Here is a 25,736-nt window from a genome sequence, read left to right as displayed (position 1 = left end):
TAAGAGATGTTATAGCTAATATGGAGAAAATATACAAGCCGTCTCAGGGGAGAACTTTCATTATGGTACACCTACTAATGAAACATTAGCATCCTGTTCATTTCCCATAGAACTGAGTCGACGGTGAAGGTCAAAGACGAAGGGAAAAAAGTGTGGTGATTTGTGAGTGAAGCTGCGTGACATTTATTTCTTCCCTGGACATTGGAGATCTGTTTTCGAAGCATGCTATTATACCATCCTTCCTTTACTCTAACGCTCTGTAACCAAATGGCAACCTAATCCATGTATAGTGCACTACTTTTGACTACAGCCCTATGACAAAGGCCATGGGGCCCTGGTCAAAAGTAGTGCACTACCATATAGGGAATAGGTTGCTATTTGGGGATGCTGCCTCAGAGAGAATGTCAAGGACACACGTAAACATGGACAGAAAGGGATGCCATACCTCATTAATGGTCATATTTATTCTAAGTGATGCCCTTATCACGGTGTTTGTAATGAAATGGATGAGATCACAAATTTGAAAAGATCTATCTTTTTTTTGGTGTTTCCCGAGGGCATTTAGAGGAAAAGCGATTTACATTCTTCTCCCAGGAAAGGATATATGATCTTAACTTATCTTTAGATGAGAAAATCACAAACGGAGAAGCTCTAATTAGAGTATTTACATTCAAGTGCTCCTATCAGCTGCACACACACACACGCACACACGCACATGCACACACACACACACACACACACACACACACACACACACACACACACACACACACACACACACACACACACACACACACACACACACACACACACACACACACACACACACACACACACACACACACACACACACACACACACACACACACACACACACACACACACTGTGCTGATCATCAAAAGTGCTGTGAATTTTGCTGTTAAAATAAGTGCTTCGTTTTATGCATCTCACCATCAACAAAATACAAGGTGCTTCTTCACAGATTCTGCTCTGATCTTTTAAAAGAAAAGTCAGGCAGTCATGTGTATTGGATTTCACCGACAGTATAAAACTGGTGTGATGTTGATATATTATTATTATTATATTATATTACAGTTTTTTCCAAATGCTTACACACAAAATCTTTTCATGTCACACGATTTTTGAAACCTCTCACTTAAAGTGCAAAACTACACACCAAATATCCAAAACCATAAGTTATTTCTCAGCCTTTGACTCAGTTGTCAATTGCATAAAACACTTTTTTCAAAACACTACACACCTAAAACACAAAAATCTAACAGGAAGGGATTTGCTTTCCTTTTCCAAACACAACCAATCAAAATGCTACACTTATTCACCACACACACTCCTGACATGTGCAAACATGTGCAAACACTCATAGCTTAACTGATCACTAACCAATCACAGCTTTTCTGTAGTATAGGCCTATACATAGGTCATAGGTCAGATGACCTGATTTGAACAATGGATGCCAACAATGGACAGAGAGCAAGAGGAGTAGGAGAGACAGGAAGAGGAAGAAGAGGACGAGGGCAAAGAAGAGAAGGAAGGAGAGCCATCTCTGATGAGATTAGGGCAACACTTGTTGATCATGTGATCAACCACGGTTTGACCATGAGAGAGGCTGGACTGAGAGTCCAGCCCAACTTGAGTCGATTTACAGTGTCGTCCATAATTCGAACCTTCAGAAATGAGAACAGGTATGCAACTATATAATGACTATTTTAGCATTACATTAATGTACTGTAAAATACGTATGACTGCATAGTATTGCATACACATTTGTAACTCTAAGCCATCCATTTACTGCACTGCATTGAATGAGGTTGGTTATCATGCTGTACTACATTTTGTTGTACATTGTTTACAGTTCCTATGCTGAACACATACTGTGTTTGAATTCTGTACAGAGTGGAAAGGCAAAGACATCATGGAGGACGAGGACGCTTGTTTACAGATGTACAAGAGACTGCAATTATAAATATGGTTTTGGCCAACAATGCAATTAGGATTCGAGAGATAAGAGAGCATATCTTGAAGAATGACACTATATTTAACAACATCAATGCTGTAAGCCTGTCGACCATACAACGCATCCCCCAACGGCACCGAGTGACGATGAAGCAACTTTACAAGGTTTTTGAGAGATACTCTGACAGAGTCAAGAATATGCGACATGACTTTGTAGAGGTATGTATGCAACACTACTTCCAGTACTTCAGACATACCATATTTCCTCATCTATATATCCTTTTGTCTTTTACAGAGAGTAATGGAGCTGGATGCCCATGTAATTCACCATGAATTTACTTATGTGGATGAGATTGGCTTCAACCTCACCAAAACCAGGCGCCGCGGAAGAAATGTAATAGGACAGACGGCATTTACCAATGTCCCTGGACAGCGTGGGGGTAATATAACTATGTGCTGCCATCACTCAAAACGGGGTCCTCCATCACAATGCCACACTGGGTCCGTACAACACCGGCCATATGCTCACTTTTCTGGATGCAATTTACACAATGCTTGTCCCTGATCCAGATCAGGAGCCTGCTAGATTTGTGGTTTTATGGGACAATGTTAGTTTTCACCGGGCTGTTCTGGTCCAAAACTGTTTTGTACCTACCCCCATATTCACCTTTTCTAAATCCCATAGAGGAATTCTTCTCAGCCTGGCGCTGGAAAGTGTATGATCGCCAACCCTATGCCCGCATGCCGCTTCTCCAGGCAATGGAGGACGCATGTGGGGACATAGAGGTTGCCTCTGTCCAAGGTTGGATACGCCACGCTAGGAGATACTTCCCTCCATGTTTGGCAAGAGAAAGCGTATCTTGTGATGTGGACGAAGTATTGTGGCCAGACCCAGGCCGGAGAAGAGAGGAAGGGTAGCTTAGCACTGGTGACTGCCCCCCCCCTACCAATTCCTGGACTGTCCCCCCCGGGACCCCACACACACAATTGTGTTCTTTACTGTATTCTAAAGAATATACTTTTGGTTTACATATGTTTATGGTTTTGTTGTATGCTACTGTATACAACAGTAATGTTTGGCCGAATAAATATTTTCTGTTTCTACATTGCATTGGTGTTTACAGTGTACTTGTTACCCCTCTCAGCAGATTACTTTAACTGTAGAACATTGTATTGAAATGTAGATATAAAAGCCTATGAAAGACCAAAGAGCTTTAGATTTAGAACAACAGTGTTTACATGGTATATCCAAAAATGTACTATTATGAAAGCAGTGTTTGCCATTTGATGCAAATGCTTCATTCTGACATGTGTTCATGGCATTTTTGAATGCAGTGTTACATTTTGAAGGAGATGTGAGGCATTTTGCATTTTTTTGTGTGTGCAGTTTTGGGAATTGCGTGTAGAGTTTTGAAAAAAAGGAGACAGTTTTGAAAACGTGTGTAAGCAGTTGGAAAAAAACTGTAAAAGGTGAAAAAATATATGATAAAGATGTGAGCAGAGACAAACCAGTAAGCTCTTCACTTGGCATACGTTTTCAGAAACAGTGTTTGGTGGTGGGCAGGACTCTCCCATGTCCAAGTATCTCTTTTCCCCCTTTTAGACATGAAGAAGAATGTTCCTATGGTCATGAGGGGAACCCAGGACATGAGGACAGTGTCGCTATCAATGGCCAAAGGGACTTCCCTCTAGGGACAGCAGTGTTAATCGGAGCCACTAGGTCCTCACCCCACTGGATCAATGTCAGCAGACATTTCCTGGTGCGTGCCAAGTTATCTGTGTTTCAACTTTAATAGGTTATTGAACAGAGACGTCATTTAGGGAGCAGGGCCGTATTTCACGTTATTGACAATGAAATGCGCAAAACCTTCTCAACAGCATACATTAGGATAAACAGAAGACATCTTGACAACACTGTCGGGGAGGAGGAGTACAAAAACAAAGACAGCGAATAGCACATCAAACACTGCTATTAAAGCGAGGAATGCCGCTTATCTGACTCATTAAGACAACAAAAAATGTACGATCAGAAAAATGTGGTATAATTAGTTTAGGTAATAACATACGGGGAGGATGATTAGCAGAAGTGAAAAACTATTTCTGAAGGACATGTCCTCCTACTTCAGCCGGGTTCATAGGAGTTCAATCTAAATCCTTTCTGAACGTCAACACGGAAGTAAAGGCCGTCCTCCTAAATGCTGCTGGATGCCCTCATCACACACGGTCACAACCTTGGATCCAGACATGATCAACAGCATATCAACAAATGCCACTGCAAGAGACGGTAATCCAGGAGCAGCATCCTAAATGACACACTATTTCCCATAATACTGCACTTCTTTTGACCAGGGCCCATAGGGGCCTATAGGGCTCTTGTCAAATGTCGGGCACGGTTCAGGGAACATGGAGCCATTTGAGATGCACACAAAGGTGAAAGCCCTGTGTCAGGCAGACGACGAAAAGGCCAGGAAGAGTAGATCAGACCATCCCACCACAGCCCAGAGGGACACGGTCCGGGCCCTGTCCGGCCCACCCAGGAACCAACCAATCACAGTAATGATCTCGGCTCCAGTCGTGTAAATCTGCTGCAGCACCAGAATTAAATGGTTTGTTTACTTTAAGTTGTGTAAATGTGTGTATATCCACAACAAAAAGCATCTATTCATATCATATTGGAATCTAATGGGAAGTAATTTGGTTGCTTTTTTAGTGCAGTTCCTTCCACTGTAATGTATTTCCTGCACCTCAAGCACTTCATAAGTGAAATGTACTAGCAGGATGACAAAATGAGAGGTGGGACATCAAGCACTGGGAGATAAATCAGGTGGCATTTTTGTGCGTCTGAAGGTCGAGTGGTTTGTCAACATCACATCTCCACATCTGGCACATGGGGAAATTGTCTGTCTGGAGAGATTAGCCTATGTACAGAAATAGAAATATACCAACGGTCGTGAAAATCGTGTGGGCATAACTTTATTCAAGGTACTATAAAAAACCTTGTTCAAGTAACTACCTTCAGAAATTCTCTCTTTACTTTGTTTGAATGTATTCAATCCCTTTTTTCATTTAAAAAAACAATTATTGTTAGGTATTAGTAACTAAAGTACCTTCCAAAGGTTATTACCATCTTTACTTAAAAAATATATATATAATCCCTCTTTTTCCACTCAACGTAACAGATATCAATTTACAGTTATCGTGCACCACCATATACATCTGATGTTCTAAGGGGATGAGGGGACAAAGCTGATGTTTGGGGAGGAGGGGACAAAGCTGATGTTTGGGGAGGAGGGGACAAAGCTGATGTTTGGGGAGGAGGGGACAAAGCTGATGTTTGGGGAGGAGGGGACAAAGCTGATGTTTGGGGAGGAGAGGACAAAGCTGATGTTTGGGGAGGAGGGACAAAGCTGATGTTTGGGGAGGAGGGACAAAGCTGATGTTTGGGGAGGAGGGGACAAAGCTGATGTTTGGGGAGGAGGGGACAAAGCTGATGTTTGGGAGGAGGGGACAAAGCTGATGTTTGGGGAGGAGGGGACAAAGCTAAATTCCCATCGTAAACCATAAAAGGGTGCAAACTTTTCACCATAGTGTAAATGCTTATTAAATCAGGCCGTAGTGGTTTCCAGAGTCTAGCCTATATTGCACTATACGCAATTGCAAGGAATACTTCCAGCACACATTTTGATCACATCTCTTAGCAAAGGATTGCTACGATGGCAACTGGGAGGCATCCGCGTTACCGCAATGGCATTCTCCATTACACTACGTCACCGTATCGTTCAGAAAGCTTTGACATGACTCAAAAGGGATTTCTATGATTACACAAGACGTCTGTGCGGGGTCAACCCCAGGCAGTGTATTTGCAGTTGGCTCAAATGTAACCGTCGTGAACCACTCCACAATCCGTTAACAGCCATTTCAAATGTAGCCATAACACTATGGTTTTACCAAACCTCTCTCACGGGGGAAGGGGTTCTAGGTTCAGTGTCGTCTTCGGGACACTGTTAGGGGTTTAATAGATCGGAGACAGAATATCACACCTGGCACCCCAACGGCACTGCGGGTCAATCGAGGGCATACCTGGTTTGTGTCAATCTTTTGAGCAATAGTGGCAAATATGCAAAGAGTGATATACACTTGGCACAGCAATTGAGATCAAATGTTTGCGAAATCCCGCTCGATAATGTATTGCAAGTGTGGGGCCAGGCCACACGCAAAAGATCAGCGAGGGGGCCGAGCCAAGTGACATTAGACATAATTCAGGACGCAAGCCAATTCTCCAGCCAAGCAGATACACCAGGCACGGGCAGTTCCTCATGCAGACACAGATGGGGGTAGATATGCCACCGTGAAATTTGTGCTCCTTGCTATTTCCTGCCGCTGAATGGTAGTCCGAGTGATCAATGACATTTCCAATGTAAATCGCAGCCACAATGGTTTCTCCAGTTGAGATCTCTTTGAAATGTTCAAATGTGCTGCCTCCTTCAAGGTAATTAAGTGATACTGGTAAAGGGAAATGAGAGGCACACATCCATTATCTGGTGTGGTCTAAAAGCAGGCTTGATTAGTTTCTCACACACATTTCCACTAATGTATTTCGGGGACTCTCACGGCTTGCTCCCCTGAAGAAAGGAAAGAGTTTACAGTGCATCTTTGGTCAGCAGCTTTCGTCATCATCACCTAGGCTGCCACCCAAATGACGCCCTATTCTCTATATTGTGCATTACTTAGTGCACTATTCCCTATATAGTGGACTACTGCTCACACAAAGGGAATAGGGAGCAACTTGGAATGCAGTCTTACTGTATTCCCGATGGAGACTGTAAAAACTGTTTTTGAAAACATACATAGAGAATGCAGAGTGTATTTTCAGCCCACTATTGTATGAGGTGTGGAAATGGCTGCTCATGGTTCAATGGGTAGCAGTACTAGACCATTGGAGCACCCTTTACATGTAAATGAGGAAAGGTCTGACATATTGACCGAGTTTGGCCAACAACTCTGTGTTTCTTCTAATAGAATTGTTCAAATATAACTCGAACATGGGCTCTGGCAGCACTAACAAATGCAGCAGAGACTCGGCCCAAAACACAGCAACCAGATAATTAGTCACACCAGGCTTAAGGGCTGGGAAGCAATCTGACTGAAGGATTTATCGATCCATTGGAAGGGGGAGGGCCACAAAGTTAGGGGTTATTATCAAACTTGATGAATCAAGTCCTTCAGCCGGTGATGAAACACACACACACGCACGCACGCACACACACACACACACACACACACACACACACACACAACAGCTTGGTGTACTCGTTATCAAAAGGAGACATATGTGTATGTGAGTAAAGACTCCCAGAGGTTAGAGGGGGTTAACTGCACCAGAGCATTAGAAGCCTTTATCGTGGAGTTAAAAGCCATCCCTAAGCTCTAGCTTCATCTGATATACAGTCTAGTGCTCCAAACATTGCAGAGGTAAGACGTTTTAAATGTGATCAGAAATGATTTTAAAAAGCCAAATCCCCCCTTAAAAAATTAACTGTTTGGTTTTGTATCATACAATAACTGGTCACAGGTGGGATTTATCTGATTAGATGTTGATGATGCATATCGAGTAAAGCAGCCGACCAATTTGACTGTAATTCATCTCCAGCGAGTGTGGCAGCGTGGAGGAGGACAGTGTGTGGGACAGGGCTGGAATAGGTTCCACCGACTGTACTCTTATCCCCCATCAGAGCAGCATGATGTGGGATCAACTGGGGTATTCTTTACACGTGTAGGAGCAATAACTACACAGACTGTGCATTGGTCTGGCGAGCTGCTCATATCCCAACCGAAGACGGGCTCTGAATTCAGAGTGAGTCTGTACATCAAATGTGGAGTAGCATGGTAAGCTGCGAAGACTGGAGGGAAAGAGGCCCACAGCAGTGGAACTGGATTGGCTAATTGACAGGCTGTTTCAGATGGATCTCCAGAAAAGTGGTCACTTTCCCTGGTCCCCAGTCCTCTGTCTCTATCTGGGGGCTGGAGGGATGCGGGGAGGGGAGCGGGAGGGGGGGGGGGGCAGACGCTGAACCCACTGGGGGAGGAACTGTCATTCACATACTCCTGCGCGTCATGTGCAGCACTCACTCCAAGACAAAAGAGACATGCCACCCCGGGAGAGAGTGGGTGCCAGCCACACAGAGACACAACACAGAGCACCTGTTCATGGGGAAAAGTTCTCACAGGACGACACGAAGGAATCAGATCTAGAGAGTGCCTTTTGTTGTTGACTGGGAGTTTTTGGCCTATAGGAAATTCACTGGAGCTTGTATGAACAAAGCCCCCAGATCTCAAGGCAGTTGTCAGCCTCGGTAATGATCAACAGCAGCATCACCATACATGGTTGCCGAACCCTTCTGCACACTATTGATTTGCATCATCCTTGTTCCAACCCTTTAGAATATGATCAAAATAGATGAGGTGGAGATCAAGAATATTCAACCATTCAGGTTCACGTTCAATGTTTTATTGTCTACTAAAACACAGCCGCCTCTCAACAAAGACTTAACATGCAGAAATGACAAACTGCAGACGGGGGGGGGGGGGGGGGGACCTTTAATGGCGACTGCGTTAACCCAGGTTTCATAGGTTGCTGCACACCATTACAAGTCCAACGCCACTTAGTTAACCCCATGAATATATGCAGAAGGGTTCTGTCCTGGCTGAGAGATAAATCTGATAATGCAGCTGCAAACAGATCCGACAGAGAGCAAACAAATCCAAAATACCCTGTTTAAAAAGCCAAAGGCTCTCTGCCGGATCCACACGATAGCGCCACACAAATGAATGAACAATTATCCCGAGGTTACAAAAATGAACAACAAAGCGTCAAGGCATGTTGAGTTAGCTCGGTCTGGTGCTGATGAATTCATCTGAGTCAATAATATGACTTTTTTTATTATGAATAAAAATGGCATAAAATGCTAGTAAAAAAAAAACAATGCTAACAATCAGCAAAGGTATTAAAGGGAAACAAATCATTTTGATGCATAATGATCTGTTTTTTTTCTTTTATGTGTTGACCAGTCAAACAACAAGACCTCTATGGAAAACAGGTTGGTGAATTGAATATGGACTGGGAATGGCTAACATTGGGTATCGGTATGAATAAAACAATACGACTAATGCTAGTAGCTGCATTTTTCTTTTGCATTTTCCTTTCAATGCAGAAGAACCGCTCCTAAAAATACACCTATCAATCTTCTGAAAAATAACAACAGGTCTTTGATGGTCCACTTTCATCCAAGGTGTTTCTTACGATACGGTTCCATGGAGCTGCTGTGTTTGGATGACAAAGACACAGGTTTTGAACCATGCCTATTTTCCTTCAACAATCATTTCACCAGAATGTATAATAAATTGCTATGTATCTCTATCTTGGTAGGGTCTTGAGTGCCTCGAGCGCAAATGCACGGTTTGAATTCCTTCCCCCCTTTCCAATTATTGCTTTTCAAAGCACACGATTCAGACGCACAGTGACACACTTATGTTTCAATAAAATGTCGTGTTTGTGTCTAACTTGTGACCATTCAAGTGTTGTGAGAGACCATTTCTTGAAAACAATAGAAAAAGATCAAAACAAAATGGCAGTTTCAAGGTAGTCTCTCTTTCCTGCGATCAAATGACCTCGTGGCTTCATGGGCGGAATGTATTCGTATTTTTCGTCATTTCATAATTAATCAACATTATTTCAAAAAATTGCGCTGAAAATCCGATGTTTCTATGTCAAACAGTTTTGTTATATTTCAGTCTTCTTTGATGTATATACTGTCGTGTGTAATATGGGGATGCAAACTCAAAATTGAATACATTTCAACTCCATATCTGACATGGTACAGATTAGCCCACAACCATGTGTGTGAGTTGAGTACACTTTTGTTTCAAAGTAGATTTGTTGGTGATTTGTACCTGACCCTGAGTAAAAGGATAAAGACAGACAGAATAAATAAAAAATGAAACGACAAAAGGCCTTGTGATGAGACTATTCATCAGACTCTTCTCCTGAGCACCATCTTAGTCATTACCGGAACAAAACATCTGGAGACCTCCAAACGATCCACTGAAACTCACGACGCTGTGCAACAAGGCAATCCCGCTAAATGCAAATCAATGAGAAGAAGAAGAATGAATGCGTGTACAGAGAGAGATGGAGAGCGCACGTGTGTGTGTGTGTGTGTGTGTGTGTGTGTGTGTGTGTGTGTGTGTGTGTGTGTGTGTGTGTGTGTGTGTGTGTGTGTGTGTGTGTGTGTGTGTGTGTGTGTGTGTGTGTGTGTGTGTGTGCGTGCGTGCGTGCGTGCGTGCGTGCGTGCGTGCGTGCGTGCGTGCGTGTGTGTGTGTGTGTGCGCGCGTGTTAGTGTATTAGCGTGCGTGTGATTGATAGCATTTCAACTGCAATAACCATGCTTCCATTGAGTTAGTTTAATATTCAGCCTCAGCTACTGTGGTGCACACCTCTGTCGCTCCACGCACCTCAGAGGCACGCACACATGAAAAGTGGAGTAAATGCCGTGTGAAAGAAACTCTGTGGCTGGGCTTAACATCTGTTAGCTAGCTAGAGCACATCCCTCACATCCAATCCCTGTCTGCCCTCACTCAGAGCTCCCAACCCAGGCTGACTGGCTCCTCACACGGACGCTCCCTCCAAGTTCTGCTGCCCTTGGGGGTGCAGTAAATGACATGTCATGCGTGGAAGAAGTAGGAAGCCTGCAACAAATCTAACTGACACCCCCCCCCCCCCCCCCCAAATGCCGACCACAGAGCTATACAGAGAAAGAACAGCAACTTAAGGAACTTTCTATGGGATCTTAAACCTGTGCTGAAGTCACTCCCCATCCAAGAGAACTAGCGAGGTTTCAACAGCTGACACGGGACAGCCCCGTTCCTGGACGTCGCGCTCCTCCCCTAATTAATGTTCCGCGCGAGAAGTGACTGTCAACGTGTCAGAGGACGTTCTCATCAGCTGGTGTAGAAATGCTGTAGCTTGAACCCGAGTGCATAACAAACTGTTGGAATCACATCTCCACAGCTGCCAGTGTTTTGCCATCTTTACCCATCTTTTTGGTCCCCTAGGGATACATGGCATTGTCCTTGGCATGTCAAAATGTCAAATGTAAAATCTTACTAAATGTACATGTCAGGGGTAGTAAAATGTCTATGTGAGTAATTATTTAGGATCAGAAATACTACGAAGAGGAAAAAAGCTGCCTATACATTGCAGCAGCCACAGAAATCAGGGAGGACAGGTCATTATTTCCTTGGTCCGTAACTTGGCATACCAAAGGTTAAAACGGTGTAATACCACGATAAGAGAGAATCCTTGGGTCTCAGGAAGGTGAGCATATCAATGTTCAACAGACCCTATTAACACTTGACACCAGTACTTTATCATCACTAAAGCAATTGCATATTCCTGTTCCTCCTTGAGAGAGGGAAAAAAAATCCATCTCCTTTCAGGACTGTGGCTTTAATAAATAGTGCACAACACACACATGCACAACACACACACAGAGAGAGAGAGAGAGAGAGAGAGAGAGAGAGAGAGAGAGAGAGAGAGAGAGAGAGAGAGAGAGAGAGAGAGAGAGAGAGAGAGAGAGAGCGAGAGAGCGCGAGAGCGCGAGAGCGAGAGAGCGAGAGAGCGAGAGAGAGAGAGAGAGAGAGAGAGAGAGAGAGAGAGAGAGAGAGGACATGACTGGATGTGAGAGAAGCTTATGGAAATGGTTTAATTCCTTTTAGTCAATCTGGCTAATGCAAAAATCATGTATGTCTGTCTCTAAATATTTCATCTTAACAGCAGCGAGATTGAAATACAACATTGGTGGAACATTACTCCTTCCCTCCTGAAAGGTACAAGAGCTGTGAGAGCTAGGGAGCCACGATCCCAGACAGAGAAAGAGAGAGAGAGGGCGTGAGGGAGAGAGAAGTTAGCTTTTAAAAGGTAATTTTGTGGCCGTGTACTCTCTCAGTTGCAAACCATTTTTCTCTTGAGAGCAGCCAGAGCCGTCGTTCCATGCCGTTACATTCTCAAACGCTAGGAAATCATTAGAGAACTGTTGCTCCTCTGTATATGACGAAAGATAACAGAGACACAGAGCTCTGAATCCTATTTATTTCAGCTTTTCCCAGTAAAAAGCACATGGCTCTTGAAGTAACACTAAATTTAAATTACACTGGCTTTAAGTATATAGCCGACTCCAACATTATCTTTGATGCCTCCAGGTGCTTTGCAAAAACAAGAAAAGTGTCCAAGGATCCATGTTTTTGATCAAATTGCAGAATATTTCACTTCCAAACACATGTGTACTTATTTTTCTAATGCCCTGTGTTTTCAGTATCTGTAATGTTTTTTTAGTTCAGAAGAACCCGGGAATGAAATGTTCTTTCTCAGAACAAGACACAGGTATGTCAGCTACTTTGGGAAACTTTTCAACTTACCACAGAGAAGTCCTCAGCAGAGCAGTTCTGTCCACTGAAGTTGCAGCTCTTCAGCATCTCGTCCAGCTGATGTCCTGTCCGGTTGAAGATGTCCTGCATGTCCGGCGCAGGATAGTCCAAATCGGTGGGTTTGTGGCCATCCCGGTTTTTTGGTGGTAGACCTGTGAGGTTAGCCAGGTGGTAGATGTCGGCGTCGGTGAGAGCGGAGAAGCGGAAGCGGTTGATGTTGCAGATGGTCACAGCGGGAAAGACCATCTCAGGGCTCGCTTCCTCATTCAGAGCGGTGACGTGAGGGTGCTCCAGGTAAGAGATGGCACACTTTGCCGCCTGGTACAGAAAGAGTGCCAGAGAAGCCAAAAAGGCAAGTGCCCAGAGGGTCTGCCGAATGCCCAGGCGCCCCGAGACGAAGATGTGGTTAATCCCGTGGAGAGAGCTGGAGTTGGCGAAGCCGACCAGGTCCTTAGCTGGAGGTGAGCAGCTCTCCTCAATCAGGCTCTCCTTGTCCCCATCCTGCTTGCCTTTCTGCTTCTCATCCTCCTCTGCAAATTTGATTTTGCAAACAAATTCGATCGGCATGTGGGCAGCCAGCTCTGCGTTTGGGTTGTTTTGATGACAGCTGTCAGCCCTGATCCACTTGTCCCGTCTTCTCCGGCTGTTGTCCTCAGAACAGATTACAACTCCACAAAGAATAAGAAAAAGGCACGAGAGAGTTGCTGTTGCTGCTGCTGCTGTTAGTGCTGCTACTGCTCCTGCTGCTGCTACTGACTGCCACTGCTCGTAGTGAATAGTGCTGCTGTGCTGCTGTTCTGGATGCGTGTCTCAGTACTTGATCATCTCGCAGAGTCTTGCTTATCAGCAGTAATACAGCTGTCAAAAAAACACCCTTGCTCTCCGCTTCAGACCCACAGCTGAAAATGCAGCATTTTGAGTCAAGCTAAAAGAGGCAGGGGGCTACTTAATAATTCATGAGAAGGCAACACTGTGATTATTTCCCTCCTCACTGGCGCGGGCTGCAACTTCCCCCGTTGTACGTCACTGTGCTTCCCACAGCCCGCTCCTGCTTAATCCACTTGTTTGAAACGGTCTTACTCCTTGACCGTAATAAGTTAGGGTCAAAGGTTGTTCAGCCAAACATCCGGTGCTTTATGAGAATTGCAGGGTGTCACTAGTTTTAAATCCCCCCCCCCCCCAGATCCCCAGAGAATGCCCAATTAGAACAATGATGAGGAGTGAGAGAAGTGGAAAGGAGCACCAGGCAACTCCTAGCAATCAATCTCCTCTTTGGAACAACAACAAAAAAGTGAAAGACTATCGATCCGTCTGAAGCATCTGTCAGAGATTAAGGAAGGCAGTACAACGGTCCGTTCTTATCAGGAATTAATGGCAGCGTCACAGGCTCCAGCACGAATTTGAATTCGGGGATGCCTTCTGACCTGGGACCGTGATGACGCTGGAGATGTTGAAATAAAGTACGGATTTCCATCCACTCCTCCTCTTTGACAGTGTCCGCCTTCATGTTATTAACGGCCATTATCAGATTGCCAAACTAAATGATGTGAATGGGAGGCACAAAAGTGGGCTCCCTAATGCATGTTATTTCCCTTTAAATTGGATTAGTCATGTGATTCACATCACACCGGGCTGGGACCTTTAGAGGAAAAAGGCATGTTTTGAAGATGAATTTAAAACGCATTCAACATACAGTACGTGCCAAGTCCTCGCAAGTGGAGATGGTGAGAGGGTAGAGGATATAGGTTTTTAAAAGCTTCATCAAATTGTTATTTCCACGGACACTCCCCTTTCTTACTCACTCACTATATAGACTGGGGGGACTAAATAAAACTGGGAAACAGCAGGAAAGTTGACCTTTGACTTCTGAAAGTTAATAACCGAATAGCATGAAATCTTGTCAAATTATAGAAAGAAGAAATGATCAAGAATGCAGATATTGATTGAAAAGACAAGAACAATCGATATACGCTTAGTTTGCGCAAAGCCAAGGAAAATCCCCATCCACAGTGAGAGCTGACAAAGTGCCCTCAAGTAGCTGCTGAAGCCATACCCTTGACCCTTCTCCCTTGATCAATGTCACGGTAGTCACTTCAAGGAGGGTTTTTACTCCGTCAAACAGAAAGGGAGGGAACCTTGATCATAATTCTGCACAGATACATTGAGACACTGTGTCTAAGGAATATTACATTAACTTGGTGGTAATGATGTTTAGATGGATTAACCATGCTTCTGGCAGTGAGGTCTGCTGTACATGAAGTATTTTGTTGAGAGATACCCTGAAGTTGCTGAGGTTCTTTACAACAGCCACACAGAGGGCTGGGCAGACCGTCATCCCAGGGGAGGGGGTACAACCCTCATTCCTGCCTACAAAAAATATAGCAGCCACATCTGGCAAATTCAACAATTTCTCATAATGGAGAGAATTAAATTTGCATTTAGCCAAGACAGGTTTTTTTCATCTTACAACCCAAAAAACACAGTACACTAACGGATCAAATATATAAACGATGTCAATGAGTTACAGTTCATACAAGGAAACTACGCACAAATCTATGGATTCCACGACTGGGAATACAGATATGCATCTGTTGGTCACAGATACCTTTAAAAAAAAGTAGGGGCGTGAATCAGAAAACCGGTCAGTATTTGCAGCCGACACATCTCCTTTGCATAGAGTGAATCAGGCTGTCGATTGTGGCCCGTGGAATGTCGCCCCACTCCTCTTCAATGGCTGTGCGAAGTTGACGGATATTTGCGGGAACTGGAACATACTGTCGCACACATTGATCCAGAGCATCCCTAACATGCTCAATGGGTGATATGTCTGGTGAGTATGCAGGTCATGGAAGAACTTGGACATTTTCAGCATCCAGGAAGTGTGTACAGATCCTTGCGACATGGGGCCGTGCATTTTCATGCTGAAACATGAGTTGATGGCGGCGGATGAACTATGGGTCTCAGGATCTCATCAAAGTATCTCTGTGCATTGAAATTGCCATCAATTTAATTAAATTGCGTTCGTTGTCTGTAGCTTATGCCTGCCCGTACCATAACCACACCACCACCATGGGGCACTCTGTTCACAACGTTGACATCAGCAAACCGCTCACCCACACGATGACATACACGCTGTCTGCCATATGCCCGGTAAAGTTGAAAACGTGATTCATCTGTGAGGACCACACTACTCCAGCGTGCCAGTGGCCATCAAAGATGAGCATTTACCCACTGTAGTTGGTTACGATGGCGAACTGCAGTCAGGTCAAGACCCTGGTGAAGATGACAACCACGCAGATGAGCTTCCTTGTTTCTCACAGTTTGCACAGAAATTCTTTGGTTGTGCAAACCCACAGTTTCATCATCTGTCCGGGAGGCTGGTATCAGACGATCCCGCAGGTGAAGAAGCCGGATGTGGAGGTCCTGGGCTGGAGTCGTTACACGTGATCTGCGTTTGTGAGGCTGGTTGGAGCTATTGCCAAATTCTCTAAAATGACGTTGAAGGCGGCTTATGGTAGAGAAATGAATATGAAATTCTCCGGCAACAGCTCTGGTGGACATTCCTGCAGTCAGCATGCACAACATTTTAGGGAAATGAGCTTTTTTTGTGCGTATGTAAAATGTCTGGGATTATTTCATCTCATTAAACATGGGACCTGTTGAGCATAGATTATAAACAACTTTTTTTGCTGTTTCTATCACATTATTAAAATATTTTGAGAGCTCAAAAATAAGGAGGAATGGGTTCATCCAGCGGTACTGTAGCTCTAGTATTTGATAGCAGCTAGTAGCCGTAGTCTTTTTAACCCAGTGAAAAGGAAAATGGTGCTACTGATAAGCTGTGAAAGGAAGCACCTGCCACTCCCAGTAGCATGGTAATTCCCTGCTGTGTGTTGTACCTTAGTTCAGCATCTTTGTGCTTTTTGTCATACCCTGCTTTATGTTGAGATGCAAAAACGACAAACCTTTCAGCAGCCATTGTTCACGCACAAAGCACACATGGAATGTAGGGTATTTCTGATTGGTTGGTGTATTTCAAAGACGTGGGGGGGGGGGGGAATCATAACATCTTAAAGAAAGCTATTGTGATGATAGGATTCAATAGACCTCCATTGAAGTGACTGAGTGAAACCTAGAGACTATGGTAAATATTAGGGATTAGGGAAAAAAAATCTACACAATCTTTTTGGACGATATTATATAGATTCGTTGACTCAAAGTATAATTGGATAATATAACACCCAAAACTCCAGTGTTTTTCATTCTATGGCTTATTCTCCATCTACTTTTTAAATAGTGGGCCAACACGTTTTCAGCTCTTTCATTTCCATGACGGATCAAAACCCATTTTCTCACGCGCTCTCTGCAGCAGACATAAAGTGAACAATATGATTGGAACACCAAATATCCATCAAATTGCAGTATCGAATCGCAATACATATAGAATCGTACGAATCACAGTACATATCACATCGGCACTTAAGTATCATGATAAGATGGTATCGTGAGGTTCCTGGCAATTCTCAGCCCTGGTAAAAATCATATTACATTTCATATCATATTTTGGTAGCAGCAGCCGAGCAAATGTCACTCGTTGGCTTCAGGCTATTCAACACCTTTGTCCATTAAAAAACTATTGTGATGGAAGGGATTACTTTATGTACATGTAAGTACACTGAACAAAAATATGAACACAACATGTAGAGTGTTAGTCGCATGTTTCATGAGCTGAAATAAAACATCCCAGAAATGTTCCATACGCAGAAAGAGCTTATGTATCTAAAACGTGCACACATTTGTTTACATCCCTGTTTGTGAGCATTTCTCCTTTGCCAAGATAATCCATACACCGGACAGGTGTAGCATGTCAAGAAACTGATTAAATAGCATGATCATTACACAGGTGCACCTTGTGCTGGTGACAATAAAATGCCACTTTAAAATGTGCAGTTTTGTCACACAACTCAATGCCACAGATGTCTCAAGCTTTGAGGGAGCGTGCAATTGGCATGCTGACTGCAGGAATGTCCACCAGACCTGTTGCCAGAGAATTTAATGTTAATTTATCAACCATAAGCTGCCTCCAAAGTAATTTTTGAGAATTTGGCAGTACATCTAACCGGCCACACAAACTCAGACCACGTGTAACCACGCCAGCCCAGGACCTCAACATCTGACTTCTTCACCTGCTGGATCATCTGAGACCATCCAAATCAAATTTTATTTGTCACATTCACATGGTTAGCAGATGTTAATGCGAGTGTAACGAAATGCTGTGCCTCTAACCATGCAGTAATATATAACAAGTAATCTAACAATTTCACAAAAACTACCTTATACACACAAGTGTAGAGGAATGAATAAGAATATGTACATAGAAATATATGGATGAGCGATGGCCGAACGGCATAGGCAAGATGCAGTAGATGGTATAGAGTACAGTATATACATATGAGATGAGTAAAGTAGTGTATGTAAATATTATATAAAGTAAACATTATATAAAGCCATTGTTTAAAGTGGCTAGTGATACATTTATTACATCCAATTTTTAATTATTAAAGTGGATGATAGCAGGGTGAACAGGCAGTGGCTCGGGTGGTTGTTGTCCTTGATGATCTTTTTGGCCTTCCTGTGACATCGGGTGGTGTAGGTGTCCTGGAGGGCAGGTAGTTTGCCACCGGTGATGCGTTGTGCAGCCTTGCGGTTGTGGGCAGGACAGTTACCATACCAGGCGGTGGTACAGCCAGACAAGATGCTCTCGATTGTGCATCTTTAAAAGTTTGTGAGTGTTTTTGGTGACAAGCTGAATTTCTTCAGCCTCCTGAGAGAGGCACTGTCCCCTGAAGAGGCACTGTCTGTGTGGGTGGACCATTTCAGTTTGTCCGTGATGTGTACGCCGAGGAACTTAAAACTTTCCACCTTCTCCACTACTGTCCCGCCGATGTGGATAGGGGGCTGCTCCCTCTGGTGTTTCCTGAAGTCCACGATCATCTCCTTTGTTTTGTTGATATTGATTATGAGGTTGTTTTCCTAACACCACACTCCGAGGGCCCTCAACTCCTCCCTGTAGGCCGTGTCGTCGTTGTTGGTAATCAAGCCTACCACTGTCGTGTCGTCGGCAAACTTGATGATTGAGTTGGAGAAGTGCATGGCCATGCAGTCATGGGTGAACAGGGAGTACAGGAGAGGGCTGAGAATGCACCCTAGTGGGCCCCCAGTGTTGAAGATCATCGGGGTGGTGATGTTGTTTCCTACTCTCACCACCTGGGGGCAGCCCGTCAGGAAGTCCAGGACCCAGTTGCACAGGGCGGGGTCGAGACCCAGGGTTTCGAGCCTACTGTTGAGTTTGGAGGGTACTATGGTATTAAATGCTGAGCCGTAGTCGATGAGCAGCATTCTTACATAGGTATTCCTCTTGTCCCGATGGGTTATGGCAGTGTGCAGTGTGATTGTGATTGCGTCGTCTGTGGACCTATTGGGGCGGTAAACAAATTTAAGTGGTTCTAGGGTGTCAGGTAGGGTGGAGGTGATATGGTCCTTGACTAGTCTCTCAAATCACTCCATGATGACGGAAGTGAGTGCTAAGGGGCGATAGTCATATAACTCCGTTACCTTAGCTTTCTTGGGAACAGGAACAATGGTGGCCCTCTTGAAGCATGTGGGAACAGCAGACTGGGATAAGGATTGATTGAATATGTCCGTAAACACACCAGCCAGCTGGTCTGCGCATGCGCTGAGGATGCGGCTAGGGATGCCGTCTGGCCTGGCAGCCTTGTGAGGGTTAACACATTTAAATGTTTTACTTACTTTGGCTGCAGTGAAGGAGAGCCCGCAGGTTTTGGTAGCGGGCCGTGTCGGTGGCACTGTATTGTCCTCAATGCTAGCAAAGAAGTTGTCCACCCAGACAGCTGATGAAACTGTGGGCATGCACAACCGAAGTATGTCTGCATAAACTGTCAAAAACTGTCTCAGGGAAGCCCATCTGCAGGTGGAAAACAGTGTGTATGGCGTCGTGTGGGTGAACAGTTTGCTGAGGTCAACGTTGTGAACAGAGTGCCCCATGGTGGTGGTGGGGTTATGGTATGTACAGTCATAATCTACGGACAACAAACACAATTGCATTTAATCGATGGCAATTTGAATGCACAGATATACCGTGACGAGATCATGAGGCCCATTTTCGTGCCTTTAATCCACCGCCATCACCTCATGTTTCAGCATGAAAACGCACGGCCCCATGTCGCAAGGATCTGTACACACTGCCTGGATGCTGAAAATGTCCCAGATCTTCCATTGCCTGCATACCCAGACATGTCACCCATCAAGCATGTTTGGGATGCTCTGGACCGATGTGTATGACAACGTGTCCCAGTTCCCACCAATATCCAGCAACTTCACACAGCCATTGAAGAAGAGTGGGACAACATTTTCCCCAGGCCACAATCAACAGCCTGATTAACTCTATGCAAAGGAGATGTATCAAGCTGCATGAGGCAAGTGGTCATCACACCAGATACTGACTGGTTTTCTGATTCACACCTCTACCTTTTTTTTATGGAATCTCCTACCAACAGATGCATTTATATATTCCCAGTCATGTGAAAGCCATAGATTACGGCTTAATGAATACATTTCAATTGACTGATTTCCTTATATGAACTGTAACCAAGCAAAATCTTAAAAATTGTTGAATGTTGCGTTCATATCTCTGTTCAGCATAGAACTGGATAATTATCTTCAATTTTCAGTTTTGTGCTACATAATAAATCCAGATTGTTGTGCTGCCGTTTTGCTGTTCAATATATTTTTGATTTATCTTGGGAAGAGATATATTTTCTTTTATCTCTGCTGAAAGAATTGTTCCTTGGGGTGAATGTTTTCCACACAGGCATATCTATTCATTCCCAAGAGTGCAACTATGAGATAGGAAGTTTGACATTCTGACAGACCCTAGCCAGCCTTGCTGCTACACAAGCAAATTAACTTTGAGACTCTGAGGCTATGTAATTGTTGATAGAGAGGTATTAATTCTCTGACAGTTGTTAAAAAATGTTCCTTGAATGCAGGTGAGGTAACAAGCAGTATCAAAGGTGTTTATCTGCACCAAACAGACAATCCAACTGCCTGAAACCGACCAGGGAAATGTCAGATTTACATTTAAGCAAAACAATATTGTATTTCTAGTTGGTTTTCCTCATTTGAGGATAGGGGACTGAGAGAAATGGAATGATGTGATGATATTTACAATTTTTTAAAGTAATAAATAGCGTAGATCCCAGTTTGGGAGATTCAAGTGTAAAATGAAGGTAAGATAACAACAACAAAAAGATGTCCCTAAAGCTGTGTTTTCTGATACTTTTCCCACTAATTGGTCTTTTGACAAATCACGTCAGATCTTTTCACGTCAGATCTTTTTCAGAGCTGATCTGATTGGTCAAAATAACTGAAGTGTCTGTCCTATATCTGAGTGTTATAAGAAAGATCAGGAAATGATATATATATATTTGACACCTCCATATATCCTTCCATAAACTTTTTAAACTGGTACTGGGGAACCTTCAGACAAGTCTTGTGAGGCTTGTGGTTGGTCCTAGAGCAAAATAACCGACATGTACCTGTTTGGAGCCCAAACTGTTCCGACGCCACAGACAGAAGTTGTCAGTACAGCTGATCTGCCGAGTCCCAAGACGCTTGTGGGGGCTCGTAGCAAAACGTCTCATCTTTCCATAGAGGGGTCATAATACACTGCTCCAAAAAATAAAGGGAACACTACAATAACACATCCGAGATCTGAATGAATGGAATATTCTTATTAAATACTTTTTTCTTTACATAGTTGAATGTGCTGACAACAAAATCACACAAAAATGATCAATGGAAATCAAATTTATCAACCCATAGAGGTCTGGATTTGGAGTCACACTCAAAATTAAAGTGGAAAACCACACTACAGGCTGATCCTGGCTGACTTTGATGTAATGTCCTTAAAACAAGTCAAAATGAGGCTCACTAGTGTGTGTGGCCTCCACGTGCCTGTATGACCTCCCTACAACGCCTGGGCATGCTCCTGATGAGGTGGCGGATGGTCTCCTGAGGGATCTCCTCCCAGACCTGGACTAAAGCATCCGCCAACTCCTGGACAGTCTGTGGTGCAACATGGCATTGGTGGATGGAGCGAGACGATGTCCCAGATGTGCTCAATTGGATTCAGGTCTGGGGACCGGCGGGCCAGTCCATAGCATCAATGCCTTCCTCTTGCAGGAACTGCTGACACACTCCAGCCACATGAGGTCTAGCATTGTCTTGCATTAGGAGGAACCCAGGCCCAACCGAACCAGCATATGGTCTCATAAGGGGTCTGAGGATCTCATCTCGGTACCTAATGGCAGTCAGGCTACCTCTGGCGAGCACATGGAGGGCTGTGCGTCCCCCCAACGAAATGCCACCCCACACCATGACTGACCCACCACCAAACCGGTCATGCTGGAGGATGTTGCAGGCAGCAGAACGTTCTCCACGCCGTCTCCAGACTGTCACGTCTGTCACATGTGCTCAGTGTGAACCTGCTTCATCTGTGAAGAGCACAGGGCGCCAGTGGCGAATTTGACAATCTTGGTGTTCACAACCCCCACCTGTGGACGTCGGGCCCTCATACCACCCTCATGGAGTCTGTTTCTGACCGTTTGAGCAGACACGTGCACATTTGTGGCCTGCTGGAGGTCATTTTGCAGGTCTCTGGCAGTGCTCCTCCTTGCACAAAGGCGGAGGTAGCGGTCCTGCTGCTGGGTTGTTGCCCTACTATGGCCTCCTCCACGTCTCCTGATGGCCTGTCTCTTGGTAGCGCCTCCATGCTCTGGACACTACGCTGACAGACACAGCAAACCTTCTTGCCACAGCTCGCATTGATGTGTCATCCTGGATGAGCTGCACTACCTGCGCCACTTGTGTGGGTTGTAAACTTCGTCTCATGCTACCACTAGAGTGAAAGCACCGCCAGCATTCAAAATTGACCAAAACATCAGCCAGGAAGCATAGGAACTGAGAAGTGGTCTGTGGTCACAAACTGCAGAACCACTCCTTTATTGGGGGTGTCTTGCTAATTGCCTATAATTTCCACCTGTTGTCTATTCCATTTGCACAACAGCATGTGAAATGTATTGTCAATCAGTGTTGCTTCCTAAGTGGACAGTTTGATTTCACAGAAGTGTGATTGACTTGGAGTTACATTGTGTTGTTTAAGTGTTCCCTTGATTTTTTTGGAGCAGTGTAGTTTGTATGCCAAACTGTTCAGAATTTACAGATGGTTTCGTGAGAAAAAAAAAACATTTTCACGATGCCTCATGGTCTGACAAACGCTGCTCTAGCTCTGCCACCTTTCACAGAAGCTGCAGATGTGGAACCTTGGTGGATGCGCCGTATTGAGACGCATCCATTGCACAAAAAAGAAACGACGGATCTCTAGTTTAAACCGACGGATCGTTGTGGGGATTTTATTCTCACGCTCGCCTGCTAGTTTTTATTTTATTTGAGAGATTACATCATGCGTCGCAGTGCTTGAGGAGTCGCCACAGATCCGGGTCCAATCGCGGGCTGTGTCGCAGCCGGCCCGAGACCGGGAGACCCATGAGGCCGGCTGGGATATCCTTGTCCCATCACGCTCTCGCGACTCCTGTGGCGGGCCGGGCGCAGTGCACGCTGACCCTGTTGTCAGTTGTACGGGGTTTCCTCCAACACAATGGTGCGGCTGGATTCCGGATTAAGCGAGTATTGTGTCAAGAAGCAGTGTGGCTTGGCGGGGTCATGTTTCGGAGGACGAATGGCTCTCAACCTTTGCCTGTCCCGAGTCCGTACGGGAGTTGCAGAGAAGGGACAAGACTGTAACTATCAATTGGATATCACGAAATTGGGGCGAAAAATGGGTAAAATAAATAAATAAATAAATAAATAAATAAATAAATAAATAAATAAAAGAGGTAATATTATTACACCAGGTAATAATGGAACAGCGGGAGGGGACACACACAAACAGGCACACTAACACATTATGTTGTTGTACTGTTTGTATATCGTTGTATTTTATATTTCTGTGACTGTCCTTGTCTCGCAGTGTATCAGTGTTTTGTTATACGTCATGTTTTGTGTGTTTTGTGGACCCCAGGAAGAGTAGATACTGCTGGGGATCCAAATCAAATAAAAACCCTGCAGTGAATGTATTAACATGTTGCCCTGATATATGTACTGAGGCCAACCTTGCTGATAAGTATAGAATTGGAATTTCGGCTTTACATCCGGTTCACAATTCATTACAGATTGAGACTTTTTCTTTCTTTTAATTCCCCTGAAATTGCTAAAATAACTGGTATGACATTGAAAGCCACACACCAGACTTTTCCCCCCATTTATGCTGAGATTGGACACGGTACGGATCAGTCGCATAGTTCAGCCTTGGCCAGCACAAATCCTGCTCCCATGGTCTAATACTACATGAAAGTCCAAAGTGCCAGCGCCTAGTGAGAGCTCTCATTATTAAGGTTAGACTATCTACTGAAGGACCATATGGATACTCATTTTGCTGTATGTATGAATGGAGCCCATTGCCCAAGGGAGAAAAAGAAAGAGTGTAGCCAACGCAGTGGACTGAGGAATTGACATGCTCTGCACACATGAGCAGAAAGCTCAAGGTTCACTGATTATTTTCAGAGCCCCGAGGATCATTTTTATTCAAGAAGCAGTACACTGCTTTATTAAAAAATGCACAATGTCTTACTCATGCACACTACACTGTTCAAAAGTTTGGGGTACTTAGAAATGTCCTTGTTTTCCATGAATACATACATGAAATGAGTTGCAAAATTAACAGGAAATATAGTCAAGATGTTGACAAGGTCATAAATAATGATTTTTAATAGATTTTATATTTGTGTCCTTCAAACTTTGCTTTCGTCAAAGAATCCTCAATTTGCAGCAATTGCAGCCTTGCAGACATTTGGTATTCCAGTTGTCAATTTATTGAGGTAAACTGAAGAGATTTCACCCCATGCTTCCTGAAGTACCTCCCACAAGTTGGATTGGCTTGATGGGCACCTCTTACTTATCTGAAACTGCTCCCACAACAGCTCAATAGGGTTGAGATCCAGTGACCGGTGACTGTGCTGGCCACTCCATTATAGACAGAATACCAGCCGACTGCTTCTTCCCTAAATAGTTATTGCATAGTTTGGAGCTGTACTTTGGATCATTGTCCTGTTTTAGGAGGAAATTGGCTCCAATTAAGCGCCATCCAAAGGGTATGGCATCTTTAAAAAATTTTGCCCATCTTAATCTTTTCATTTTATTGGCAAGTCTGAGATATGGCTTTTTCTTTGCAACTCTGCCTAGAAGGCCAGCATCCCGGAGTCACCTCTTCACTGTTGACATTGAAACTGGTGTTTTGCTTGTACTATTAAATTAAGCTGCCAGTTGATGACTTGTGAGGTGTCTGTTTCTCAAACTAGACACTCGAATGGACTTGTCCTCTCGCTCAGTTGTGCATCGGCACCTCCCACTCCTCTTTTTATTCTGGTTAGAGCCAGTTTGCACTGTTCTGTTAAGGGAGTAGTACACAGTGATGTACGAGATCTTCAGTTTCTTGCCAATTTCTCGCATGGAATAGCCTTCATTTCTCAGAGCAAGAATAGACTGACGAGTTTCAGAAGAAAGTTATTTGTTTCTGCCCATTTTGAGCCTGTAATCAAACCCATAAATGCTGATGCTCCAGATACTCTACTAGTATAAAGAAGGCCAGTTTTATTGCTTCTTTAATCAGGACAACAATTTTCAGCTGGGCTAACATAATTGCAAAAGGGTTATCTAATGATCAATTAGCCTTTTAAAATGATAAACTTGTATTAGCTAACACAACGTGCCATTGGAACACAGGAGTGATGGTTGCTGATAATGGGCCTCCGTACGCCTATGTAAAATCAGCCGTTTCCAGCTACAATAGGAGGCAGGTAGCCTAGTGGTTAGAGTGTTGGGCTAGTAACCAAACGGTTGCAAGATCAATCAGCTGCTCTCAGCCACAGTTCAGATGAAAGACTACTATTCTTTAAGGGAACCAAAAATAGACCGAGGCTAACAAGTGCAACATTATTGACAAATCATCAAATAAAAAAAACAGAGGTTATTGACAATATGCAGGGTTTTCAAGTATTGACAACCAAAATGGCAGAGCTCTGCATCTACAGTTAGTGAAGGACACAGCCAGAGTAGAGCAGACTAACTTCCCAACAGTATG

At 44.1% G+C, this 25,736-nt stretch overlaps 1 protein-coding gene across 2 annotated transcripts in view; it reads right to left on the bottom strand.

The window, feature by feature from the left end:
- LOC124043801 (acid-sensing ion channel 4-A) overlaps positions 1–13,435 on the bottom strand; it is a 113,387-nt gene extending 99,952 nt beyond the window's left edge. For both annotated transcript variants that reach the window (XM_046362777.1, XM_046362776.1), the window contains exon 1: positions 12,449–13,435. In XM_046362777.1, the coding sequence (XP_046218733.1) occupies positions 12,449–13,024 (576 nt within the window). In that variant the 5' untranslated portion in view covers positions 13,025–13,435. The remainder of the gene's footprint in view (positions 1–12,448) is intronic.
- Positions 13,436–25,736: the final 12,301 nt, after the last annotated feature.

This window comes from Oncorhynchus gorbuscha, linkage group LG09 (assembly GCF_021184085.1).
Source record: "Oncorhynchus gorbuscha isolate QuinsamMale2020 ecotype Even-year linkage group LG09, OgorEven_v1.0, whole genome shotgun sequence".
Lineage (NCBI taxonomy): Eukaryota > Metazoa > Chordata > Actinopteri > Salmoniformes > Salmonidae > Oncorhynchus > Oncorhynchus gorbuscha.
Note: the sequence above shows the minus strand (reverse complement) of the source record. Positions and strands in the feature narration are given on the sequence as shown.